At 46.0% G+C, this 23470-nt stretch overlaps 1 protein-coding gene across 2 annotated transcripts in view; it reads right to left on the bottom strand.

The window, feature by feature from the left end:
• The window catches only part of CASS4 (Cas scaffold protein family member 4), a 225523-nt gene that overhangs the window by 124671 nt on the left and 77382 nt on the right, over positions 1-23470 (bottom strand). The window contains exon 1 of one of the 2 annotated variants that reach the window (XM_085619269.1): positions 5008-5224. The exons of the other annotated variant lie outside the window; for it this stretch is intronic. Coding sequence (XP_085475395.1) covers positions 5008-5082 — 75 coding nt within the window. The 5' untranslated portion in view covers positions 5083-5224. Of the gene's footprint in view, positions 1-5007; positions 5225-23470 lie in introns of those variants that run through there. 2 annotated transcript variants of the gene reach the window in all.

Genomic DNA, 23470 nt, shown 5'->3' with positions numbered 1-23470 from the left:
GGAGGGCGAAGGACCTCTTTGCCCTGGTTGCCCTTGTGGAGGAAACACGAATCTTTAAATTCACCCCCCTCAGCAGAGGGGTCCTCAAACGCAGCCTCCCCAGAACAGCACCAAGAGTAGGGTCCAGCAGTCCGGAGGCAACCAGAGGGTGTATACACATCAGCTTGCGGGCTAAGGCCCACAGCTCACCTGGGTGGGCATGAAGCTGCAGCTACTAGCCACCTCATGGCAGCCCCTTTGGCAGCTTGGTGTTTGGGGGCGGTCACTTGGGATGAGGACAAGAAACAGTCAGGCAGGACCACCCTCACTGATGCAGGTGGTTACACCTGTGTGGTCCAATGGCGTTTGAGATTGCGAAAGTCTCTGGTGTTGTTGGTGTTCATGAGTCCAAACATATTGAACGGTTTAATGTGTGATGTTTTTGTTTATCACAAGTGCCTAATTCTTCACGATGTGTTGCTATTATTTGACCCAAGAAGGTTGCTTACATGAATGTGTATTCCACATGTCTATTTTGACATGACTGTGATAAAAGCTATTCCACCAAGTTCACGGTCTCTGTAAGTTCTGTTGGCTCCTTGTTTGGGTTGTGTTGGGGCGCGGGTCTTTCTGGGGGAACCCGGGTCCTAATGGCAGAGGAAGTGAGACCCATGCATTGTTTATGCTTGACTTGCCGCTGATTTGTGTACAGGTGGACTGTCTTTTCTTTAATCAGAGCTACCGGCTTGACAACGTGTTCCAAGTTTAGCCATTGGCTATTCAGGCCTCTGGCAAGGCAATGAGAATAGGCACCGGGATGGTAAGTAGTATGGGACAAATATGCACTCTACGTGTTGGTGAACATCCCACTGAACAAACTGCAAAGCTTACTGCATATAATGAGGAGAAGTGTGGCATGGAGTTGTTGGCTCAACCACTGAGGCAACACTAGTGACATTGGTTACTCGGTTGAAGTAGATGACCTCCTGCAGCTGGAGGCAATCAACATATGGTACTTCTGCTGGTGCCCGGAAGTGAATGTCCAAACCACTGGTGGATTTTGTATGGCTGGGCATTGCTTGACCAAGGTTTATAAACTCACATCCAGTGGTCCTCTGTCCCTTTATCCTATCATTGCGACCTCGGTTTTGCCAGATCTCATCCTGGTGGCACCCGACTGTTAGTTCTTTCATCCTCACCAGACGGATCTTACCAACTCTATACATTCTTCCATTATGATATGGGAAAGGACTGTCTCCTCTACAACGCCACCCTAGAAAATATTATTTTCAGCATGCAATATTTTCACTTCTAAATCAAATAGATTATTTCCAAGGAAATTCTCAGAGTTCTGAAATACCCACCGGAAACAATTATTGGAATCCCGTGCCGCTAGGATACCTTAGTTTGGGCGCAATGGCATAGAAGTGGAAACAGTTACAACGTGGTGAAGTCTACAATGATTGATCCAAGACAAGGCTAAGGAACAATTAACTCGTCAATCAATATGGCACTTTTAGTATTGTTTGATCTGTTTGAGCTAGAAATAATTTTTTGATAAAATCTAGAGATTATACAGCAGGTGAGGGATTAGGTGGCAAAAATGCCAAATCTATAATTATGCAAAAAATGCCACAGCTGCAGAATCGCATAATTCCAACGGCCCTGCTCCTCTGTAACCAGTATCATCCATCAGTCTAGCCTGATCCTTATCCAAGCGGACATTGCAGTTGCAAATGGTTTTCCCTGAAGGCAGGTGGTGGTAAATCGTTTTTTTTTAACATCTGCTGAATTTAATTGCTATCTAGGATTGGCATTGCTTGTGTCGGTTTAGTTCAGTGGGAGTTCTTACTGGGGTATCAGAATGTCTTTTGTTTTTTTCGGATGTCTGTGCATAGTGAGGGTGGGCGGAGCTGGCATAGTGCCTCTACGCGTAGCTCCGCGGAGTTTGAAAAAAGAAACTCAGTGGAGCTACGCATCGCTCCGCTCCCTTCCCGCTCCCTCCCCCCTCCCAAACGCTTTAAAAAGATAAAAAGAAGGCACTCACCTGTGTTTCTGCCTCCTCCCCTTCCTGGCCGCCCTCCTTCCTGCTCCTCACCATCTTGCGTCCTTCTTCATTGAAAAAAACACTACATTGTGCATCTTGCGCATGCGCATGAGCAAGACGTACAACGTAGTGTTTTTTTTTTTTAATGAAGAAGGATGTGAGAGGAGCAGGCAGGAGAGCGGCCAGGCAGGGGAGGCAGCAGAAACACAGGTGAGTGCCTTCTTTTAATCATTTTTAAGCATTTGGGAGGGGGGGGGCAGATAACTCCGCTTCGCCGCGGAGGCGGAGTTTTGCCTACCTCCGCGTTCGCCACGGAGCGCAGAGTAGGCAAATCTCCACAAATTCCACTGGCGGAGTGGAGTTCCCCGCCCAGGGTTAGCATAGTCCAAAAATAGGCATTTGCCAAATATCCAATAAAAAACATTTGTAAATGGCTAACTGGAATTTTGTTGAAAGGATATTGCCCAGGTAAAGATACATTGGAGACTTGGATTATATAGAACTGCACCCAAATGATGGTGTTAGTGACATTAGAAAGTGGTTCTCCCCATGCACACCTCCTTTCTGTAAAATATGTCACAATGAAACCTTTCCAGCATAATGTTAATTTCGGTAGGTTTGTTTTATTTCATGTACTGAATACGAGGTCAAGCAGGAGACACTTCCAGGAATTAATGCGTTTTTATGGCCAAATGGCATTTCACTCACTAAGGAAAATGTCAACAAAACTTCACAGTTTCATTTAAAATGGACTCGGGTGGTTTGGACACTTCGCAGGGCCTCTCTCACTGTTTGCAAACGTTTTATGGAAAGATTCCTGTTGGGAAGAAGCGCCTGGGATGTTTGTGGTCATTTTACTTTTAAATAAAAAAAAAGGTTCCCAGCTGTTAGTGTTTTGTGTTTCCTGTTAGAAGTGCAGGGGGGGTGGGCCTCCCAAGTGGTGACGTCATGGAGTCTAAAAATGACAGCCGAGCAGAGGCCTGGTTCTAGGGAAAATTCCGAAGGGGTGCCAGAGCTCTGCAGCCTGAGTGTTATATGGGACAGTGTGTTGTGCAACTTTCTAGGGGAATCCGATATTATAGGTCATAAAATGTTTCGTGTGGTTCCTGTAAAAATACTACCTCATCTGTGTGTAATATGCCAAAACCTGGGAGGTGAAGACAAGAAAAGTCAGTCTAGCATGGAAGTGATGGATTGGATTAAGGTAATTGGGTACTAAATCAACTAGATAGCTCAGTGGATCAATGCATCTGCTGCGAAATTGGGAGCATTTTGCAGTGACTATTTGATTCTTTCTGAGGGAAATAAAATGAGTAACACTGAGTTTGGCCATTGTGCTTCCTGATATACACAACACTACCAGGGACGGACTGGCCATGGCTGCAAGCCAGGGCAGTGCTTAGAGGACCGGATAAGTTACCATCATCCCACCTTTACCCCCCCTTATTTATTAAGAACAAATGGAAGCTTGATGCTAACCGGGGTGGGGGGGGGGGGGGGTGGTCTAGGGCTAATATTTGTGCAGATTTCAAATCAATGTATAAGCCATAATTAAACAAATGATTGGCCTCTTAAGAGCCCCCACTTTTTGGCAGACATGTGAAACCAGCGATAGGGGCATATCCGTGATTCGCCCAAGATCGCACAATGTGGTGAGGTGAGCGCAAGGATCAGACTTCCGATTCAGTGGTTAGTTACCTGTTTAAGTGTGCACTGTGCTGTCACTGATACTCTGCGCAATGCTCCTCAAAACAACCATTATTAATGGCTGTCAGGAAGCTCACCTGGTTGACTTTAATGAGGAATGACATGCCACCCAAAATATCATTTTATCGACCTTGCTAGGTTGAACAACTGAACTTGCCCTGAAATATTGGAATCTTTTTCAAGCAGATTACATAAAAAACCGCATGTACACTCTCGGCAGTGCCACTAAACTCACTGAGCTATCCCTGCACCATAAACTTCACAGAAGTTCTAAACTTCACTTTTTTTGCATCTGATCCCTGTCTTGTTAGTTTCAGTACCGTCTTTTCATCTCTTTGCTGATGTAAAGAAATACAAATAAAAGCATGTTTTCTAAGAATTCTTACAGCACTCCAGAAAAGAAAGACATTAATTCTGAAACTGGCAGGAGGTAACAACATCCTGTATTTCAAGGCAGGGAAACAACACAGCTTAGTACCAGCCTTGGCAACACAAAACAAAGCCCCCCATTTGTTACTGTAAATGAGGAAGGAGCTCTGACAACGCAGAGTAACGCACTGCCCCTTCTGCAAAGTGCTGCAGCGCCTCGCCAAGCGAAGTAAGCGCTATACACATTTTCATAGCATATAATCAAAGCTTGTCCCTTTCTTCACACGCATACCTACTCCTAGCCGCCGCCAACAGACACACGTCACAGACCTGTTCAATTCACATCCCTCTGAATCAGTCCCTGCTGATAACGTTAGTCTGAGAAACTAGCACTTTACGAACCCACTGTATTGAGAGACGCGCTTAATCTTTCAAAGCGCAATTTGTTACATCAAATTCCCCACGAACATTTCGCCTGCATTTTAAAGGTGACGTTGTAATTAATGCACGGAGTTGGGTCGAAGCAGAAATAACCCAGGTAGAATGAAACTGCGCGCTTCAGCCAGAGTAGGAAGAATCTTCCGAAGTGGAAAACTAATTCAGTCTGATTAAAATGAAAACGTAAAATAATAATACTTAAAATAAAAATACACACACCGTCAATGGATGGCTGCAAGAGCGTTTCCTTTGTGCAACACAACTGAGAAACATATACACTGACTTGCACATTGTTGTAGAACAGTGAACAATGAACTGCTTTTTTGGCACTTAACTTTAAATTCCTCACTATATTAATAACATCGAAGGTGTAGCGCTAGGGTGCGATTGGAAAGCGCGACGGGCGCTATATACATTAACATCAACAGAAGTAAATGGTAATAAAAAATGCTACACCATGTACTCACATTGACCTTCATGTTGCTGCCTTGTGGGTGCTTATTCCATAGTCCGGGGGACGCAATGGCTGCAGAAGACCCCATACAACACCCAAAATCGCCTTCAAGTTTCTGCGAGCCCTCCTCTGAGCTGGCAGGCAGCCTGGAGGTGACCGGAGGGGACGGGACACTCCCCCTTCCCTCCTCTGAGCTCCGGAACGCGCACTGTAGGGGTTTGTGAATGAAAGGAACTAATGGCACTATAAATCCTCGCCGGACTCCCCATTGGCTACCGCTATCTATATGCAAATGAAGGGCGGGGCTTGGCTCATATGGTTCTTAGAAGCTGCCTGATGGGAAGCCGTAGTAGGGGCGAGGTGAGGGGGGGGGGGGGGGTTATCTCCCCCTCTGTTGTCATCACAAGCTGAGTGTATTTGGAGGCAGGAGCAGCCGCGCTTATTTCACCGGATGTCGTCGCCAAATGTGTCACACTCGCCGCTGTAAGTGTGTATGTGCACGAGCGTGACTTTCAGCACCCCTTTGTCCTCATCCTGCCCATAATTCACCCCCCACACACACGTTTGCAGTGTGCATGACGTCTCTGCAGGAACCTGGGAGCTGCAAAGGCCTCTGCTGGGGGTGATCTGCGGGGGGCGCGGGGAACAGAGTCAATAGACCTCCATCAGGGGGGCGGGCAGCGCTGAGCTCTGCTATTCAAATTCACCATCTGCTCTGCAAGAGGCCTGGCCCGGCCCCAGCCCCTTTGAGACGGTTTGAATTATGTGGCAGGCACGTTTCCACAAGCTTCTCAGTGCAGAAGGTATCCCCCAGCCCCCCATTTCCCTGGTGGTTTTCTTGACTTACCTAACCCAAAACCCACCCATAATTTTAAGTGCCAGAAAGATTGGAATGAAAATTAAAACGTCCTTATGGAAACCTGTCTGGACGTACATTTAATTCCTTTGTTCACGGTCTAATGTTTTATTTCCCAATGATCATTAGCAGGGCGTCCTTTCTTCAATACTGACAAACATGACCTGCGTCACGTCAATGCCTAGTGCTTGTAGACAGCGTGTAACAGTCGTGTTATCCTGTTTCTTACTGTTGTCAATGTGTAATGTTAACAGACTAAGGACCCATAGATAGATGTGTATATAAATAAATAAATAAAAATTATATATATATATATATAACAATATTGTAAATAACACAATCTGCTTGTGTCTGCTTATCAAGCGGTGTTCATTTTAGTCAACTCGACAGGATGAGAGACGGAGATAGGCCCTTTTGTGCCGGATTCACAAAGATTTCTGCAGCATGTGCATGGACACGCTGAGCTGTTTTACTGGCCTCAGTGTCGCCAATTTTAAATTGTTTAATAGTGGTGTGTTTTGGTGGAAACGCTTAAGAGTGGACATGTTTTAGGACAAGAAGATCTCTTTCCAGAATATCTGGACATTCCATTACAAGCCATCTTTGTCCAATAGAACCAGCTCTCTGCATCGAAGTGCCAGAGGCCTGAAAAATGCCCCAAACTGCTGCGACTCTCCCATCGAGGAAAAAAGTGCCGCTCCGGGATACATTCAGCCACGCATCCCTGGAAAGCTCTGTAGGTCTGATGACGATGACTCCTATTTGTGAAAGCGCGAGCCTATTACCCCCTAGAGGGGTTCAAGGCGCTGGGGGCCGTCGAGGAGATTAAAAGTGAACGATTGCCGTGAGTCACACGATGCTGAGCAGATCTGCCGTCGGCGTTGGGATCGAACTGTGAGCGTCGGGCTCCGAGGGCAACCGCACTGGCCGCTGCGCCACACCAGCAGCATTATGCTTTAATTTCTTGACCCCGTGGGGCCATTTTTTATGTAAATACGAAAGCGAAAAAGCGCGCCCATTCACTTGTTTCCCTGTCACTGCATCTGCAAAACACAAAAAATTCGCAGACTGCACTGTGATTGGCCCAATTCTCACTGAACAACTGCAGGGGTTGATCAGGCGCATCAGATCAGCGGCGCACTTTCATCGATTCTGGGAGCAGATATTTTATGTTTCCAGTTGAATCAGACTGCTTTGCTCACCGCTAGTGAAGAAGTAATCATTATGCACTTTGTTTTATGCACAGGATCGGAATTTGGTGACCCTGAAGGGACCAAAGGGTTGGTTGGTCTATTGTTGGGGGCGTAATATGTAGGTTAACAATTTCCAGCCTTGCAGGATTTTGAGAACCCCTCCTTAATCATCTTCCCCCAAAACTGCTGGTTGTGGGCCTTGTATATATAAAAAAAAAATGAGGCCAAATTCCCTCTCAGCCAAGGTGCGACATAGATAGAATGCTCTTCCATGGCTGATGTGCTTAGAAACCCAACATCTAAACCTTGACAAGCGGTTCTACAATCACTTGTTTTCCTCCATGAACCGATCCAGCCTCAGAACTGTGCACAGAGCCTGGGCGTCGATTGGTCAGTAAGATTGGGGGGGATGCAAAAATCTCAGATGAAATTTGACAGAAATAACAATCCCCTGCTAAAAGCACCTGTATCCAACTATTCATCTGTAAATGCATTTATTAGGGGTGACACCCCAAATGTCCCCCCTGAAGCTACGCCCCCTGCACAGAGCTCACCTGACTGTTGGACAGGCTACACATATGCTCCCTACTCATCGCTACCGTGCTGATACTCTCGCATGCGTAGATTGATGTTGAAACTAACACCCCATCCCAAGTCATTCTTGTAACCAGTGTTTATTAGTAAATAAATGCAGGAGCACTGCATTATTCGTAGAAGTCTCTGTAATGTACCACCTCAGCATGTTGGTGGGGTGGTTAAAGTGAATGGAGTGGTGTACGTACGGATTATGGTCGGGTCCCGACCGACAGGTAGAAATCGCAATAAATAAACAGGGGCTGGACTGCCGGGCAGTCATGTAGCAGGCCCTAAAACTACCAACACTGCATAGCCTCATATTCATTTCTAGGCCCCAAATACATTAGGCCCCCACAAAGGCGCCAGTTGTGGTGCCCAACTTTATGCTCGCGACAAGGGGGGCCACAGACCCTGCTATCTACCATGTCACCTGTCGACTACATGCCTGGGTAACAATGTGATGCTGCAGAGCATGCTGCCGTCCTGCACGCGACCTCCCCAGGCGTTATCATCTCCGTGGCTGCCACCGCTGTCTAGGTAAGAGCACGCTGCTGGCCCAAGACAGTGCCTGTGTCCGAGGCACCCGAGGAGGGCGAAACCCCACCCCTCATCCACCATGTCGTCAATCCCAGCAATTGAGCCTTTTGTGGTGGAAGGTGCGCCATTAGGTCTAGCACCCAAGTGGAAAAGCTGGAGGGAATGATTCCAATCTTACATTGAAGGAGCTGGCATAGCTCATGAGAGAAGGAGAGCATTACCGCTACATCGCAGAGGGAAGGACATTAACAGAATTTATAAATCACTGGTGGAAGCAACAGCAAAAACCAGACCACTCTTCTGAATGCACTCAATGCCCATTTCGAACCCTTGGCCAATAGAGATTTTGAACATATCATATTCCGGCAAGCCCACCAGGAATCTCTAGACACCTTCCACAGCAGATTGAAGAAACAATCCTCCAAGAATCCGGGAAGTTCCTGCAAGATATTCTAACGCTAGGGCAGGTCAGAGAATTAACGAGAGTGCAAGCCTCCCATATGGAAGGAGCCCTCCACTGACTCATCAAAACAGAGTAAGTCAACGTGACTAAGTCTCGCCCAACACCGACACCAATTAAACGCCCCCAGGAGAAGAAAAAGCAATGTGGATACTGCGGAGTGTCCCCGCAAGGATGATTGACTGTTCAGCCAAAGGCAAAAGACCCAATGCGTTCAGGAAGTATAACCCCTTTGCAAAAGTTTGTAGGTCATCTAAAGCCCCAAAGGAAGTGGCACATGTGGTGTCAAGGGAGCCAGACAGTAAAGAAGACATGGGCGATGATGCATAAGAATACTCTGCCCACTACGTCTTTGCGGTGGGAGCACCCCATTCCACCGGCTGTCACCTCCCGCATTGTCAAACCAAGATAGGTAATCAACACATCACACTATAGACACCAGGGCATCCATCAAACTTATGTCTGTGACCACATATAGTGCAATGGATCAAAGCCCCCCACTAGAGAAAGCAAGAATCAAAGTGTTTGCATATGGACAGAAGTTTCTGATCCCCCTCATGGGTTTTTTCAAAGCCACGGTGTCCCATTATGAAAACAGTGCAGACAAGACAGTGTATGTCGCAGAAGAAAGGCACGGTATGCTTGTCAGTGGAGTGACTACAGAGGCACTAGGGCTGATCTCCTTCACCTTGGAAGTGCAAGAAGAAGAACTATTGACAATCCTAGATGAGTTGAACACCGTCCTTAGTGGAATTAGCTGCCTCAAGAACAAATAAGTCAAGCTCCATATAGACACCTCCATTCAACCGGTGGCCCTACAACATCACGCATAGCTTTCCACCTGAGACATAAACTGGAAGAAGAGATGGAAAAGCTTGAACAAGCCAGCATTATTGAGAGGGTCACAGGACCCCGTGGGTTTCTCCCATTGTGGTAGCCAAAAGACCAAAAAAAACGGGGCAGGTTGGCATATGTGTGGATATGAGGCTACCCAACGTCGCCATCAAGCGTGTACAACCACTAACCCCCACCATAGATGACATACTGGGCCAATTGAGCGGCATCAAATGGTTCTCGAAAGTTAATCTTAGGTCTGGATATCATCAATTACCGCTCCACCCGACTCCAAAAATATAACCACATTTTCTTTTTTTTTTATACAGAAGACAATCGCAACAGCTGTTACAGGGTTAGCATAGGATGAGTAATTGCTGTTTATACATCGGTGTTTATATAGCTAGCCCCATCTGTCAATATTTTGAGAGCAAGAGAAAGGTAAGAGGGAAAGGACAGAAAAATTAGTGATGAAAAAAAGAGGTTATACATTACATTTGACAATCGCTCATACATTACATCTGACACTGTATGAGGATGTTTCAGTTCGCATGCAGGCCCAACCGGGCTATATTCGGGAACGACTCATTGGGTCGAGGACGATACGTTTGTTTTGGCATCCTAGCGGTATCATGGGGGTTCATAAGAGTCTAGGAAGGTGTCTAGAGCTTTCCATATCCCTCCGGAGGACGATTTCCAGGGTGAGTACAGCAGAGCAATATTGTCCGCTCCTCTGAGATGCGTGATCCAGTTGATCCAGCCTTTGTAGTTAGTCTTACTTGTGTGTTTCCAGTTGGTTAGGACCATTTTCACAGCTGCTGTCAGTAAAAGGTCTAGTAGGTCCCTATCTTGTTGCATTCTCAATTTTGTGCACATAAATGCCGTGGTGAGGGTGGAGAATTCCATTGCTAGTGTGCACTCATACATATCATTTATGAAACCAAAGATTTTCCCCCAAAATACCTTGAGTGTTGGGCATTGGGAGATAAGGTGTGCTAGGTCCCCCTTTCCCTCGTTACAGTTCCAGCAAAGTGCGTCCTCCCTGAGTTCTAATGAGAATAGTCGTGCAGGGGCCCAAAATGCCTTGTGAAGCAACCAAAATTTAGTTTGTGCTAGTACTGGGGTAATCTTATTACATGAGGCCGAGGTCCAAAGTGTTGCCCATTCCTATTCGTTGAGTGGAGTTTTAGATTGTTTATTCCAGTAGGTGACAGTCTTTTCATTAAGTTTGGAGGTTTTGGGGCGAAGGAGTTTGTAAAGCTGCGAGACTGGGTGTCCTAGTAAGTTAATGTTTGACACATATCAGAAGATTGAGGGTTGAGGAGAAGATAGTTTAGTTTTTGATAAGGCCGATCTTATTTTCAGAAAATTATAGAGTTCGATGTCTTTTAGGTGATGTCTTGATTTGAGGTCTGAGAATGTAATGGAGTACTCACCATTCTCTAGTTGGTAAGGGTAGTGATTACCTTTCTCAATCCAGGTATCGAAGGTAAGACTTTTCCCCTTATACTTAACCTTGCTGTTAGCCCAAAGTGATTCCATCTTGGACCCTTTGATACTGACCTCCAACTTCTTGTCTACTTTTAGTAGTGCGATTTTTGTGTGTTTAAAGATAGGTTTTTTTCAACGTACGTAGGTTTACGTATGTATCGATGCCTCAACTTGGGCATATCCAGTGGGGCTGAAGTTTTTCAAAACACCATAAGGGAGCTGCTGGGGGCCTACCCGGCATCATCAATGTAAGCGATGACATCCTTGTCTACACCAAGTCATTGAAAGAACACCATGACCATCTACGAGGAGTGTTGCAAAGAATTAAGCATACTAGGCTTACCTTACATCAAAAAAAGTGCAAATTTCTGAAGAAGAAAATCAGCTTCTTTGGATATACATTGTCAGAGAAAGGAGTCGCCCCAGATCCCAAAAAAGTGTATGATGTGCAAGAGGCCCCAGCACCTCGCGACATCTCGGAAGAGAGAAGTTCTCTTGGTATGGTGAATTTCTGTGGAAGATTTATCCCGGACCTCACAGGTCTCACTAGACCCCTCAGAGAACTTACCAAGACAACCACGCCATGGCAATCGGGTCCAGTACATGAGCTTTCCGACAGACTAAAGAAGCACTATTGGCAGACACTGATTTGTCTTACTTCGATCCCAAGAAAGCCACCAATGTAGCCGTGGATACAAGCCCTCATGGTCTTGGAGTGGTACTGATGCAACCAGTGCTTAATTTGAGCCGGTGGTTTCCGGTGCTCAGCACCAGTACTTAATCATCAACACCAGCGCTTTTCGTGAGCAGCAGTTGAGGACACATTCATTTATGGTAGACACAGGTTGAATAAGTGATTTGCCCGGAATCACAGGATGTTTAGCCAATGTAGAGAGTCGGGCCTGGTTCCCCAGCTCCAAAGTTGGCAGCTCTGGCCATTACGCCACATCCTCTCCCCACGTTCATGGTTAGTAGTTGGTTCTATTTTAGGTGGCGGTAATAGGAGAAATGGGCTGGTGCAAGCTGCCTCCTGACGAGAGCCCAGGCACTTATTTGTTTTACAAATTAACCCCTGGATGCAACATCAACCAGATGAATGTTGAATCCCAATAGCCTATGCCAGTAGATCCCTAACTGAGACTGAACAATGCTAATCACAAATTGAGCGTGCAGCCATAGCAATACACTGGGCTTGTCGACACTTCCACATCTATATGGACGGCCACCCCTTTTGTCATCTCCACAGATCACAAGCCATTCCTATCGTTGTTCCACAGGTCGGCGTCTAAACCACTGCCCACATATAAAAATGGTTGCTACAATTAAAGGAATATGATTGCCAAGTAGAATACAGACCAGGCTCATCCAAACCCATGGACTATCTTTCCCGCCATCCCCATTCCTCCACCTTGGGCGAAGCGGAAGAAGCTGAAGCAACGGAAGCACGCGTAAGGTATGTCACCGAACGGTCCCGTCCACTACCATTGGCATTTGACACCCTAATACTAGCCACACAAGCAGATGCATGCCTACAAGTGGCGATTTGCTCCAATGACTGGAGCAGCCTAGAGAAGCATTGATCTAGAAGAACTCCAGAGGACAGAAAAGTACTCGATTCCTTACTCCACGTACACCAAGAATTGTCGACTGATGAAAAAGGTTGTCTGCTCCGGAGACCACAACTTGTCATACAGTCTAACCTCACTTCTCAAGTAGTGCAACTGGCACACCATGGTCATCAAGGCATGGTAAAAACAAAGAGCAGACTTCGTGCCAAGGTCTGGTTCCCGGGATGGATGAAATGGTGGAAGGCGCTGTCAAGTCGTGCCATTGGTGTCAAGTATCAGGCACTCCAGAACAACCCCCTCCAATAACCAAAGAAAAAGGACCGGGAGTACCCAGGGAACATGCAAGTTTAGATTTTGGCCACCTACCTGATGGGTCACATGCCTTGGTCATTGTTAATGACTATTCTAAATACCCAAAAGTTGAGATAGTAGGCTCTCAGACTGCTAAGGAAGTCATCCCAAAAGTGGAGAAAGTTTTTGCCACTCACGGGATAAGGAAAGTTATCAAGACGGATAACGGTTCTCCGTTACATGGCCAAGAGTTTGCGGAGTACCTGAAGTTGTGGGGCATCCATCATTACAAAGTGACACTGAGATGGCTTCAAGCCAACGGAGAAGTGGAGAGGGTCAGGTGGACCCTGAACAAGATAATCCATATAGCCCATGCTGACCACCAATAGATAAGGAAAGCCATTTATGGGTTCCTGCGTGAGTACCGACAGACTCTTCACGTGACAACAGGCCAAGCTCCAGAATATGCTTGCATTCGGCGTGTCATTAGGGAAACCATCCTCCACCAACCCACATGGGTTCCCGACCGCATAAATGAAATTGAAGCGTTCAACAAAAGAAGGACCACCAATGAGAGGTCTAGTGCCTGTTAGAGGGCCCATCATTCGGAAATACAGCAAGGTGACTGTGTATATCTTAAGGACCGCTACCCTGGTAGCAAATTCTGGTTACCATTTGAACAACATCCATGGACAGTGATACATCGCAAAAGCACATCAAGTAGATGAAGAGGTCACGCGAAATGTTTCAGTTCAGAGTGCGGACAGCTGGTCCTGGGAATGCTCTTCCCATCCAGGTGTGAGTGACAATGACCTAGTACAGCCTCCCTCATCACCTCAACAAAACATCTCACTGGACTGTTCCCACCACAGTGAGGGGGTGTGGGTGACACCTAGCCCAACCCAGCTGGATCTACCTGCAAGTCGCAAAAATGGACCCCAATGCCTGATCATTTCTGGCTTCAGTGACTACTCCAAGTAGTGCCTGAGCGGTAACCTGGCATCATCGCCTCGACTGGCTTATTTCCTGGTGTGAGCTAGATGCTACCTGAGGGCCGACGCCAAGGGCTAGTTAACTATTGTATCATATTCATTTCTGCCATATTGTAAGTTCAAGTTGTTATAAATATTGTTAAAGTTGGGGAGGAATGTAATGTACCACCTCACCATGTTTGTTGGGTGGTTAAAATGAATGCACCCGCCTACATGCGGATTGTGGTCGGGTCCCACCTGACGTAGGGAGTCCAATAACAAAAACAGGGGCAGGGCTACCAGGCAGTCCTGTACCAGGCCCTGTAACTACCAACACTGCGTAGCATCATATTCATTTCTATGCCTGAATACATTAGGCCCCACAAAGTCACCATCGGTGGTGTCGAACTTTCCAGCCTCCTGCCTGCGCTGCAGAATGGCAGAGGTGTCAGCTGTCAAGTCTGCCTGATCTTGATTCCGTCTCATGCCGCTATCTTCCTCCACCCTACACTTCCTGTCTCTTTATCTTATTCTTGCCCTTTCATCCCTATTTTTAGATAAGTTTTTTAGAAAGCACCTTCTGATTTTACTACATTTATAAGTTAACTATGCTTACTAATAGGAGCTTTCGGACAGCCCTCTTCATCGATTGGTCTGTTATTATGTAATTCAAATTTTAATTCCACTCACTACAGCTCACAGCATGGGACATTGGCTCAGCCCACTTCAACCATTGGCTGACTTCACTGTGAGTAATGCCATTCCCCCCTTCCACAAGGAAAACATCCATACATAAACAGTTCAGTTAAGGGCTAAGGACTACTATGGTAATGTTAGCATTGCTGAAACACAAAAATATATTTTGGCTTTAGATATATATATATATTTTTTACAAAGACCGCAGAGGCTGTTGAAATGCGTTACAAGTAGCCATAATAAAAACCTTTTGAAGTGAGCTAGAGCGTGCTGGAGCCTGTTTTAGATTTAAAAGCCGGTACGTTGAGGATATATATATATATCGCGGCTGCGATCCAGATGCGTTACCTGTGCAGCAAATAAAACCTTCTTGTAAGTGATCCCGAGCGTCCTAGTGCTTGTTCTTAATGCGGACAGGTGTGTTGAGGACACATATATATCTATACATACATACATACATACATATGTGTGTGTGTGTATATATATATATATATATATTTTTTTTTTTTTTTGGTTGGTGTTTTAGTTTGACGAGGCCCTGAAGCTTCCTTAAAATTATATTTTGTAAAGAAAACCATGACAGACCAAAACAATCAGTACCAAAGCCAAACGACTGGTGCCCAACACCAGACAAATGGGCTTTACCAATCTTTGTTTCCCTTAGCCCCTACTTTATGACTTTTCACTTCTTCCTTCTTTCTCACTTTCCTTCCTATATCTCCCTTGTTCTGGGTCAAAAGCTGATGATGATAAATACATTTTGGTCTGCTTACAAAACAAAAGGCAATGTCCTCCACCTGCAACCTCCAGCACAAATTAAGCACTGCAAATAACCCCCCCCCCTCCCCCGTGGATTAACAACAGCAGCAAACACTTAAATAATTTAGTCATTTCCTAACTATCTTTTGCTTTGTGCTGGTAAAGAATGTTAAGACCCCTTTGAAGGTTAAAACGTAAATACAATACTCCATCGGCCAACTTAATGCTCTGCGCTAGGTGTTATGGGGAATTACTAGCTTTACATATGGTGTCAGTGTGGTTGTCAAATTACATGTTCCTTTAGGCTCACAACCTAAACTGGACTGTCCAGTGTCTTCCTTGGGTCACTGGGGGTTCATGGGGCATCAACAGCACGGTCGGTGAGCAGGACATTCATCTCATGCCAGGCACTCCTGACATGCATTATCCGAAGTTTGAAAAGATTCTGCTGAGTGATTTACGAACACATTGAAAAGAATGGACACCAGAATGCAACTTGGCCTGACAATGGCGTCCATCTGGACAGCCATTTTGTTTTCTCGGTTCATGTGTTTTCACGTTTTAAACTACAACGAACTACAAAAATCCAAGAGTAATATAATACTGCTGTCTTGTTGAGAGCTGTAACGTGATCATAGTTATATGTAATTTCTGCTTCTGGGTTAAACGTGTGAGCCCGGGAGGTGAAGCTGTAACATTGGTCAAATGCAGGGCGAGGGCTTTGAACATCTTCCTGTATAAATTTGGCCTTCCACATTATGGCCAAGTGTTAAAACACTGGCAGTTTTTGCCATGTACAATGCATTCTTTAAACAGTATTAGTGGCAACGTTTTTAATAGTTGTTTGAACCTGAGAAACTCAAGAGATTAGAGTAAAAGTGTCAGTGTCACCTATTAATTGGCACAATATCATCTTAGATTATTGGTTGGATCAAGATATTGCCCTATGGAAACCTGTGAATCATGGATTGGATGGAAAATCAGTTCATTGACAGTACAATTTAGTTCAATGAAAATCTATGCATCCACACACTGATTGGCCAAATACTTGTTGCTGAGAAACAGAGCTGGTCTCCGAATGCATACCCTTTCCTTGATTGGACGAATATCGCCTCAGCGAGTGCCCCCTACTGGTCCCGGGAAGTATGTGTAATAATAATAATCATAACGTTTATTTGATGGTTAATTAAAACCATTCAAACAGTTAAACTGAAGCTCCTCTATACTTACAATTCCATTTAAACAATACCATCATTAACAAAACATGCTCTCTCTCTCGGGGCGACTATTAAGAACTTTGTGGGTACAATCAGTTATCTCCTCAGCCCCCCAGAGGCCAGCTTACCAGGATATATCAATGTTTAAAATACAAGGATGAGGAGGTAAAGTGCGTAATACATGTTTAATCATCTAAAATAGCAAAATGTATATAGCCAAAATCATCACAGTATAAAGATATGCTAAAATCAGTCAATTCAACTACAATAGCGCGCACAAACATTTCGATTTTTTTATAGGTAGTCTAGTCTGGGAGCCACAGCTGCTTATCTCCAAACATGTTGAGCTAGAGGATACCGTATGTAAAGTGCATTATGTGGCAGTAATGGATGAGGTTTATGATGGCCCTAATGTTTCTTTCAATGCCTTCTGACAATCTAGTCCTGCTGTTACAGTGTCAACAAACTTCACAAAGCGGGCAGTGAGCAGAGGCGGCTCCTCTGCAATGGTGGAGGAGCGTCGCCCCACTGGTTCAGAGCGAGCACCTGAAAGAAAAAACAATATACTATAATCGTTCTATTTTTCAGCTGCTGGCTCTGAACTAACGCCATGGGGAGGGGTGGGGCCGGGGCCATGGGAGGAGTGGTTGGTGCACTTATAAGTGCGCATGTGTATTTGGCCGGCAGTCTTAGGCCGGCCATAAACAAATGCGCACTTAGGTTCCTCCAACCCAGTTGCTTTGCACAGTCGGGTTGGAGAAACAGCATAGACTCCCTGTCCTGAGAGAACCGTCAAACCAGCCCGCTCAGGCCTATCTCCGCACTGCTCTCATTCTATTGCACAGAGTGTCTGCGATGCTGTCCCAGGGCCTGCTGGGACCAGGAAGACCGGCAGCTTCAGGTAAGTCTCTTTTTTTATTATTATTATTAAATCTGCCCCTGCGCTCCTCCTTTTCGTGCTCCACCAGCCCACCACTTTTTGTTTGTGGCGGACACCACTTGCAGTGAGCCTACTATCTTTTGGCCTTCTAACAGACCGGAACACTGAGTTCACTAAATACTGCTTTTAGTCAGTAGTGTCTTGCCCACTCAAAGCTAGGGTAAGCACATAGTACATGAGCCAGAGATTCCTTTGGAAAAGGGCAGAACCAACAGCAAGTGTTTGCCCCTGGATACCTCCAACTTTGGGCTACCTCTCCTACATCGAATATCCCCATCCGTATTCGTATTCGTAAAAAGTTTATTTCATAGTTCAGGGATATGGGGAGTGTAAGGAAATGCCTCTTTTTGCAGGTTCACCTCCCACTTTTTGGACTGATGCCGCTGGTCTTTCGACTCTGAAAGTGCTCTGAGGCCTGCAAACCAGACCTCAGTGTCAGTGTTCTGACCCTATACAAATTGCATGTTGAATTGAATACCCCCAGTTAGCAAGGACTGAATTACTTATAAGTCCCTGGTATATGGTACCCAGGGCATGTAAGGCAGTGTGACCACCCAGGGCTGCAGCACTGTTTGTGTATCTCTGTGTGGGACAAAGTACAACATGGCTCCCAGACTGCCACTGCATACTGGAAAGGCAGTGCTTTGCACTGCCAGTTCGACTTTGCCATTAGCACCAATGGCAAAGTCACCCCATCCCTAATAATATATGTAAGTCTCCTCTATGGAAGGCCTAAAGAGCACTATGGCAGGGAGCTGTATTTTGTTAAGTCGGACATATATGTGTTGAACTTCCAAATTGTAATTTTGCTGTAGATTAAGTTAGTAGCCTCATTGGTTAGTACAGGCTTCCAAATTGGCATGACAACCCGGGTAACTCCTGAAAAGGACTACCTAACTGGGTCATGTAGGGTATCAAATTAATTGTGACATTAAATGCAACTTAGTGGTCAAGTCGACATTCATGCCATTTTAAAAGGTAGGCAACTTTTAGAAAATTTCCAATCTGTACTTCAGCTTGTCCAGCAGCCTCACAAAGACCCCAGCTCTACAGACAGCTTTCTGACCACCTGGGGAAACGTATGAGTGACTCCCAAGCCCAGGAACAAAGACTGAAGCCGTGGAGAGAGGTGTCACCTCCTCCCACAGGACGGCCACTCAGGTGGATTAGCCCAAAGGCGAGCTTCAAAGGTGAAGCCACCTTTGGGAGGGACGTAGCGCTGACACCTCTGAGAAGGATGCCTTTTGTTCCTGCAGACACAGTGGAGAAAGGGCCAAGGAGGGAAAACTCGCCTCCAAACCGGTTGTACCATGGGCGTGTATCCCTCTGGTAGACATACTCCTAAGCTGGGCTACCAAGCTCCTTACGAATGAGGAAGGGTTGTGCCATCTTGAATGGGGAAAGAATGTGGCACTCTGGGAAAGCCATATGTCACATATCACAGGAACTTCGTCACTAGGTAGGAGAGGACCCAGTAGCCCATTGGCTAGTGACCGCGTGGTCCCCTCAGGATACTTTCCTGGGATAAATATGGCACCCCTGGCACTCTGACCTTCAGATCATGCTGGGATCGAAGAGAGGCCCATAGAAGAACTGTTCTGATGCCCTTGACTCGCACAAAGAGAGGCTACACCGCTGAGATGACTGCACCTCCTGCAATTTTGAGCTAGTTAGATTGGGACTGCTCCTATGGCTCCTGACCCGGGGAAAAGTTGGTTTCCCACCTTAAGCCACAGCAGTCACTCCAAGGATCATTCGGCTGATCCCCTGCAACCAGCTCCAGGGATACAAGAGCTGAAGCTGACCAGACCAACAAAGTGGTAGCCACCTATGAAGGTTTGTCGCTACCAGTAGTCGGGCTTGCAAGTTGACAAATCTGAGATAGCCAAAACCTGCACCCAAGTCTGCCTGATCTGGTAGTGCTGTCCAAGACCTGATTTGTTGCACCCAAAGGACATTAAAGTATTTGGCATCAACTGCGGTGCAAACTGCCAAGTAGCTTAGCATTGGCTGGCCTACTACTGCAACATAGAGGACTTCGTGGGACCCCGATCTCTGTGGTCAGGTTCATCATCTATCACCCATTGACCAAGGAACCACAACAAAGACACCCTCATCACCTGGACCACAACCGGAGCATTATTTGGACATCTTTTTACCTGCATCCCTCAGCATCAGGACCATTCCGTTAAAGTCTATGACGGTTGCCTTGTAAGGTTGAGATCTTGCTTCAAAAATGCCCTGGTGGCCAGGTAAATGTCCGAAGTCTCCTTTCTAGCCCCTATGCCTCTGCCCTGCTGGATGTGGTTGGAGTAGTTAAAGTAACTGTTCCAAACTTTTCAAAAGTTTACAGAGTTTTCGTTGACCAATGCTTGTTTGCGGTTGTATTTAAAAGTTTTAATATCGTCTAAAATGTGTATCACTGGAACCCTCTGGAGGATTTTGTTCATCAAGATCTCTAAAAATTCATAACAATATACTCTATATTTCTAAATTGGTGTTCTCTTTCTTTCATGTGTTGTGACTTTCTTATTTTGTTGTTTGGTGCTGTTAAATGCTTTACAGATAGTTCCTTTGCTAAGCCTTATTACTCACAGCCACAACTACCATGGTTTGAGCTTGAGGTTAAATAAACAAGCCTGTCTGGACCTAAGATGGTATTTGAGTAAGTATTGTACAATAGGACCCTCCAGACCTATAATATAGTACACCCACATACTCACAGGGAGTGACATGTAGGATTGTGGTTTCAGGTGGCGAGTACGTGTTGTTTGAGGGCTTTCAAGTACGTGTTGGTTGAGGGCTTTCAATCAAAGGTTCGCAAGGTCTTTATTTGCTGAAGCAGCTTGAAGGCCCCATACAATAAATTTGAATCCGGAGGGTGGATCAATTAGAGCTCTTCCGAGATCTTCCAAACCGCCATCTGCCAGGGAGTTGCCAGCAGGTTAAACAACTCATTGCCCAGATGGAATTTGAGACTCCCTACTTTGATCTTCTTTGATTTAAACCAGATTTTCAATAATGCAGCCCTCTATGTCAATATTAGTACTTTGAGGCCCAATCCTAATCTTATCTGGGGGACACTCGTGGAATTTGGAAGCCTAAAGAGTTGGCGAAAGAGTCTTAATTGGTTCTTATTTAACCAGTCACCAAATTTATCTGGGAATGCTTTCAAGCCATAGCTCAGCGCTGATAGAAATTTTGTTTTGATAACTTGCAGTAGTGGCAGTAGACAAGGCCTGTGATGTTGCTTGCGATTTTGCAAAGTCTGATATCTATCTCTGAGGCGCTTTTGTGCAGGGCTGTCGCGTGGATATTTGGTGCACCGGAAGCTTGAAATTCCACTCCCAGGTATTTATAGGAGTTGGTCGTACTGATTCTGTGGTCTCCTAATTTCCAAAGCCATTGCTGCTACTTGTGAATCCGTGTGAACATTACCATTTGTTTCCCCCAGAACTATTTCCAGTTTGCTTTCTATTCAGTAAGTTCTCAGGTTATTAAGAGAGGACTGGAGTCCAATCGCAGAGAAACCCTGAAGTACCTTATCAATTGTGTATTTCATTACGGAGAGGGTTGAACCGTTGAATCTCAGCTGACAAGATTTTGGATTATTTAGAGCAGGCTCAATATCGGCAGTGAATAAATGAAAAATAATTGGATGTAGAACGCAGTCCTGTTTTAGCCCTTTATCAATACAAATTTTCTTAGACCGTGTGCCTTCATTACTGAGTTTGACTTGGACCCAGTTGCTGGAGTATAGAGCAAGTATGGGGTTTAACAGTTTTGAGGGAAGCCCCCAGTTACGCAGTTTCCGCCACAGCTTAGCCCTGTTGATGCTGTCAAATGCCTATTTGTAACCATATTTGATGTTGCAGCCCCTTCCTCTAGATCTTTTAAAATCAATGTAGCAACAAAAAGTACCATCCACATCCACCAAGGCCATCAGCCTGTAGTTCTCTGGGTCATCCCTGCTCCCGTTTTTGTGGCTGGGGCCTATATAAGCCCCAGCCAGGATGGTTGTATCACACTTGTTAATAGCAGATTGTTAAAAGCCGTTCTCATTGCGTTACTCCAGAAACGTGGCTTGGTTTTAAAAATTGCTGTAGGTAGGCCATTAGGCTCTGGTGCTCCATTGATTCTCCCTTTTGAGATGATCTTCTCAACTGCTAGGGGTGTTATCTTGAGGCAGCTGGATGAGTACGGAGCACTCTGGGGAAGCATCATTGCGGGACTCATAATGAAAAAGGCTGAAATTTTAATCAGCCTTGCGACTTTGGCCAAATAAGCCTGTGTCCGCGCGTTTGCTGCTTGCTTTGTCCCCCAAACTAACTTTTTGTAGCGTTTCTGCACGTGTGCAAGCTCGTCCTGTCGTTGTTCAGTGTCTTGGCTTGCTGCAGTGAGTGTCCTGGCCCATATGGCTTCCTCCTTCTTTCATTGCGAATACCAAGAGAACATGGGGTTTGCCGGGTTTTTAAGTGATCATGCGAATTGCGCCATGTTCCTTTTAGCATCAAATTAATGTTATGCATGGCTCTGTCCCACATTGATGGACTAAAAAGTTGACTATCCATTTGCAATGATGGTTAGATAATTGGTACTCTCACCCGAAGGCTTACCTCCACATAGTTAACTGTTTTAGTGCATCCGAGGATTAATTGATTCAATATATTCTGGGAGCCATAATACCCTCCCCTATCACATTAACAAAGTCCAGTGGAAGTATGGGTACCTACTTGCTGACTGGCCTAATATCAGGTTAGCGAGTACTCAATACTGGTCTCTGGAAGTATGGGTTCTGACTCATTCAATGACCCAGTGAGCACCACCACTGCTATTTGAAAGTATGTGCATCACTCATTGACAGGCCTAAAATCAATAAATCAATCATTCAATCAGGATTTGTAGAGCGTGGCTGCATCACCCGTGATGGTCTCGAGGAGCTGGGAGAGCATGCTGCTTGTTCTCCTATCGGTTGAATATCCAGGTCTTGAGGTCCTTCCTGAACTGCTGGAGTGATGGTGAGGCTCTGTGAGCACGTAATACTGGTAACTTTGTTTGTTATATATGAGCTAAGTGAGTACCTAGTGTTTCTATTTGAATCTCTGCTATACATACATTGATTGCTCAGTCTACACCTCTCACAAGTCGTCTTTGCGACAGTGCACTTCTACGCTCTTGTGTTTCTCTATCAGAATAGGCACTCTCTGCAACCATGGACACTCCCTGCAACCATGGGGCTGTCTCCAAACATGGGCACTTTCTGCAACCATGGGGCTCCATCCAACCAAGAACCCTCTCACCAGACATGGGCGCTCTCTGCAACCATGGGCACTCTCAGCAACCATGGCACTCCCCGCAAAACTAGGCTCTCCCTGCAACCATAGGCACTCCCTGCAACCATGGGAACGCCCTGAAACCATAGGCAGACCCTGAAACCATAGGCACTACCTTCAACAATGAGCACTCTTTGCAACCATGGGTGCTTACTGCAACCTTGGCGCTTTCTCCAAACATGGGTACTCCGTGCACCCATGTCCACTCTATGATCTAGTCTATCAGAATAGACACTCTCCGCAACCATGGGCCCTTCCTGCAACCATAGTGCAGTCTCCAAACATGGGCACTTCCTGCAACCATGGGGCTCCATACACACTGGCGTAACGAAAGTTGAGGGGGCCCCCCTTCAGGGTACATAAAGGGGCACCCCACTCCGTATTTACAATGGAGCTCCCAGGACTGTGTACGGTGCGGAGGGGGCCCCCTGCAGCTCGGGGCCCCCCTGCACCGCAGGGACTGCGGGGGCCTGTGCTACGCCCCTCTCCATACAACCAAGAACACTGTCCCCGGACATGGGCACTCCCTGAAACCATGGGTACTCTCAGCAACCACAGCACTCCCTACAATCATAGACTCTCCCTGCAACCATAGGCACTCCCTGCAACCATAGGCACTCCCTGCAATCATAGGCCCTACCTTCAACAATGAGCACTCTTTGCAACCACGGGCGCTAACTGCAACCTTGGCGCTTTCTCCAAACATGGGTACTCCGTGCACCCATGTCCACTCTATGATCTAGTCTATCAGAAT

This window comes from Triturus cristatus, chromosome 7 (genome assembly GCF_964204655.1).
Source record: "Triturus cristatus chromosome 7, aTriCri1.1, whole genome shotgun sequence".
Taxonomy (NCBI): Eukaryota; Metazoa; Chordata; class Amphibia; order Caudata; family Salamandridae; genus Triturus; species Triturus cristatus.
Note: the sequence above shows the minus strand (reverse complement) of the source record. Positions and strands in the feature narration are given on the sequence as shown.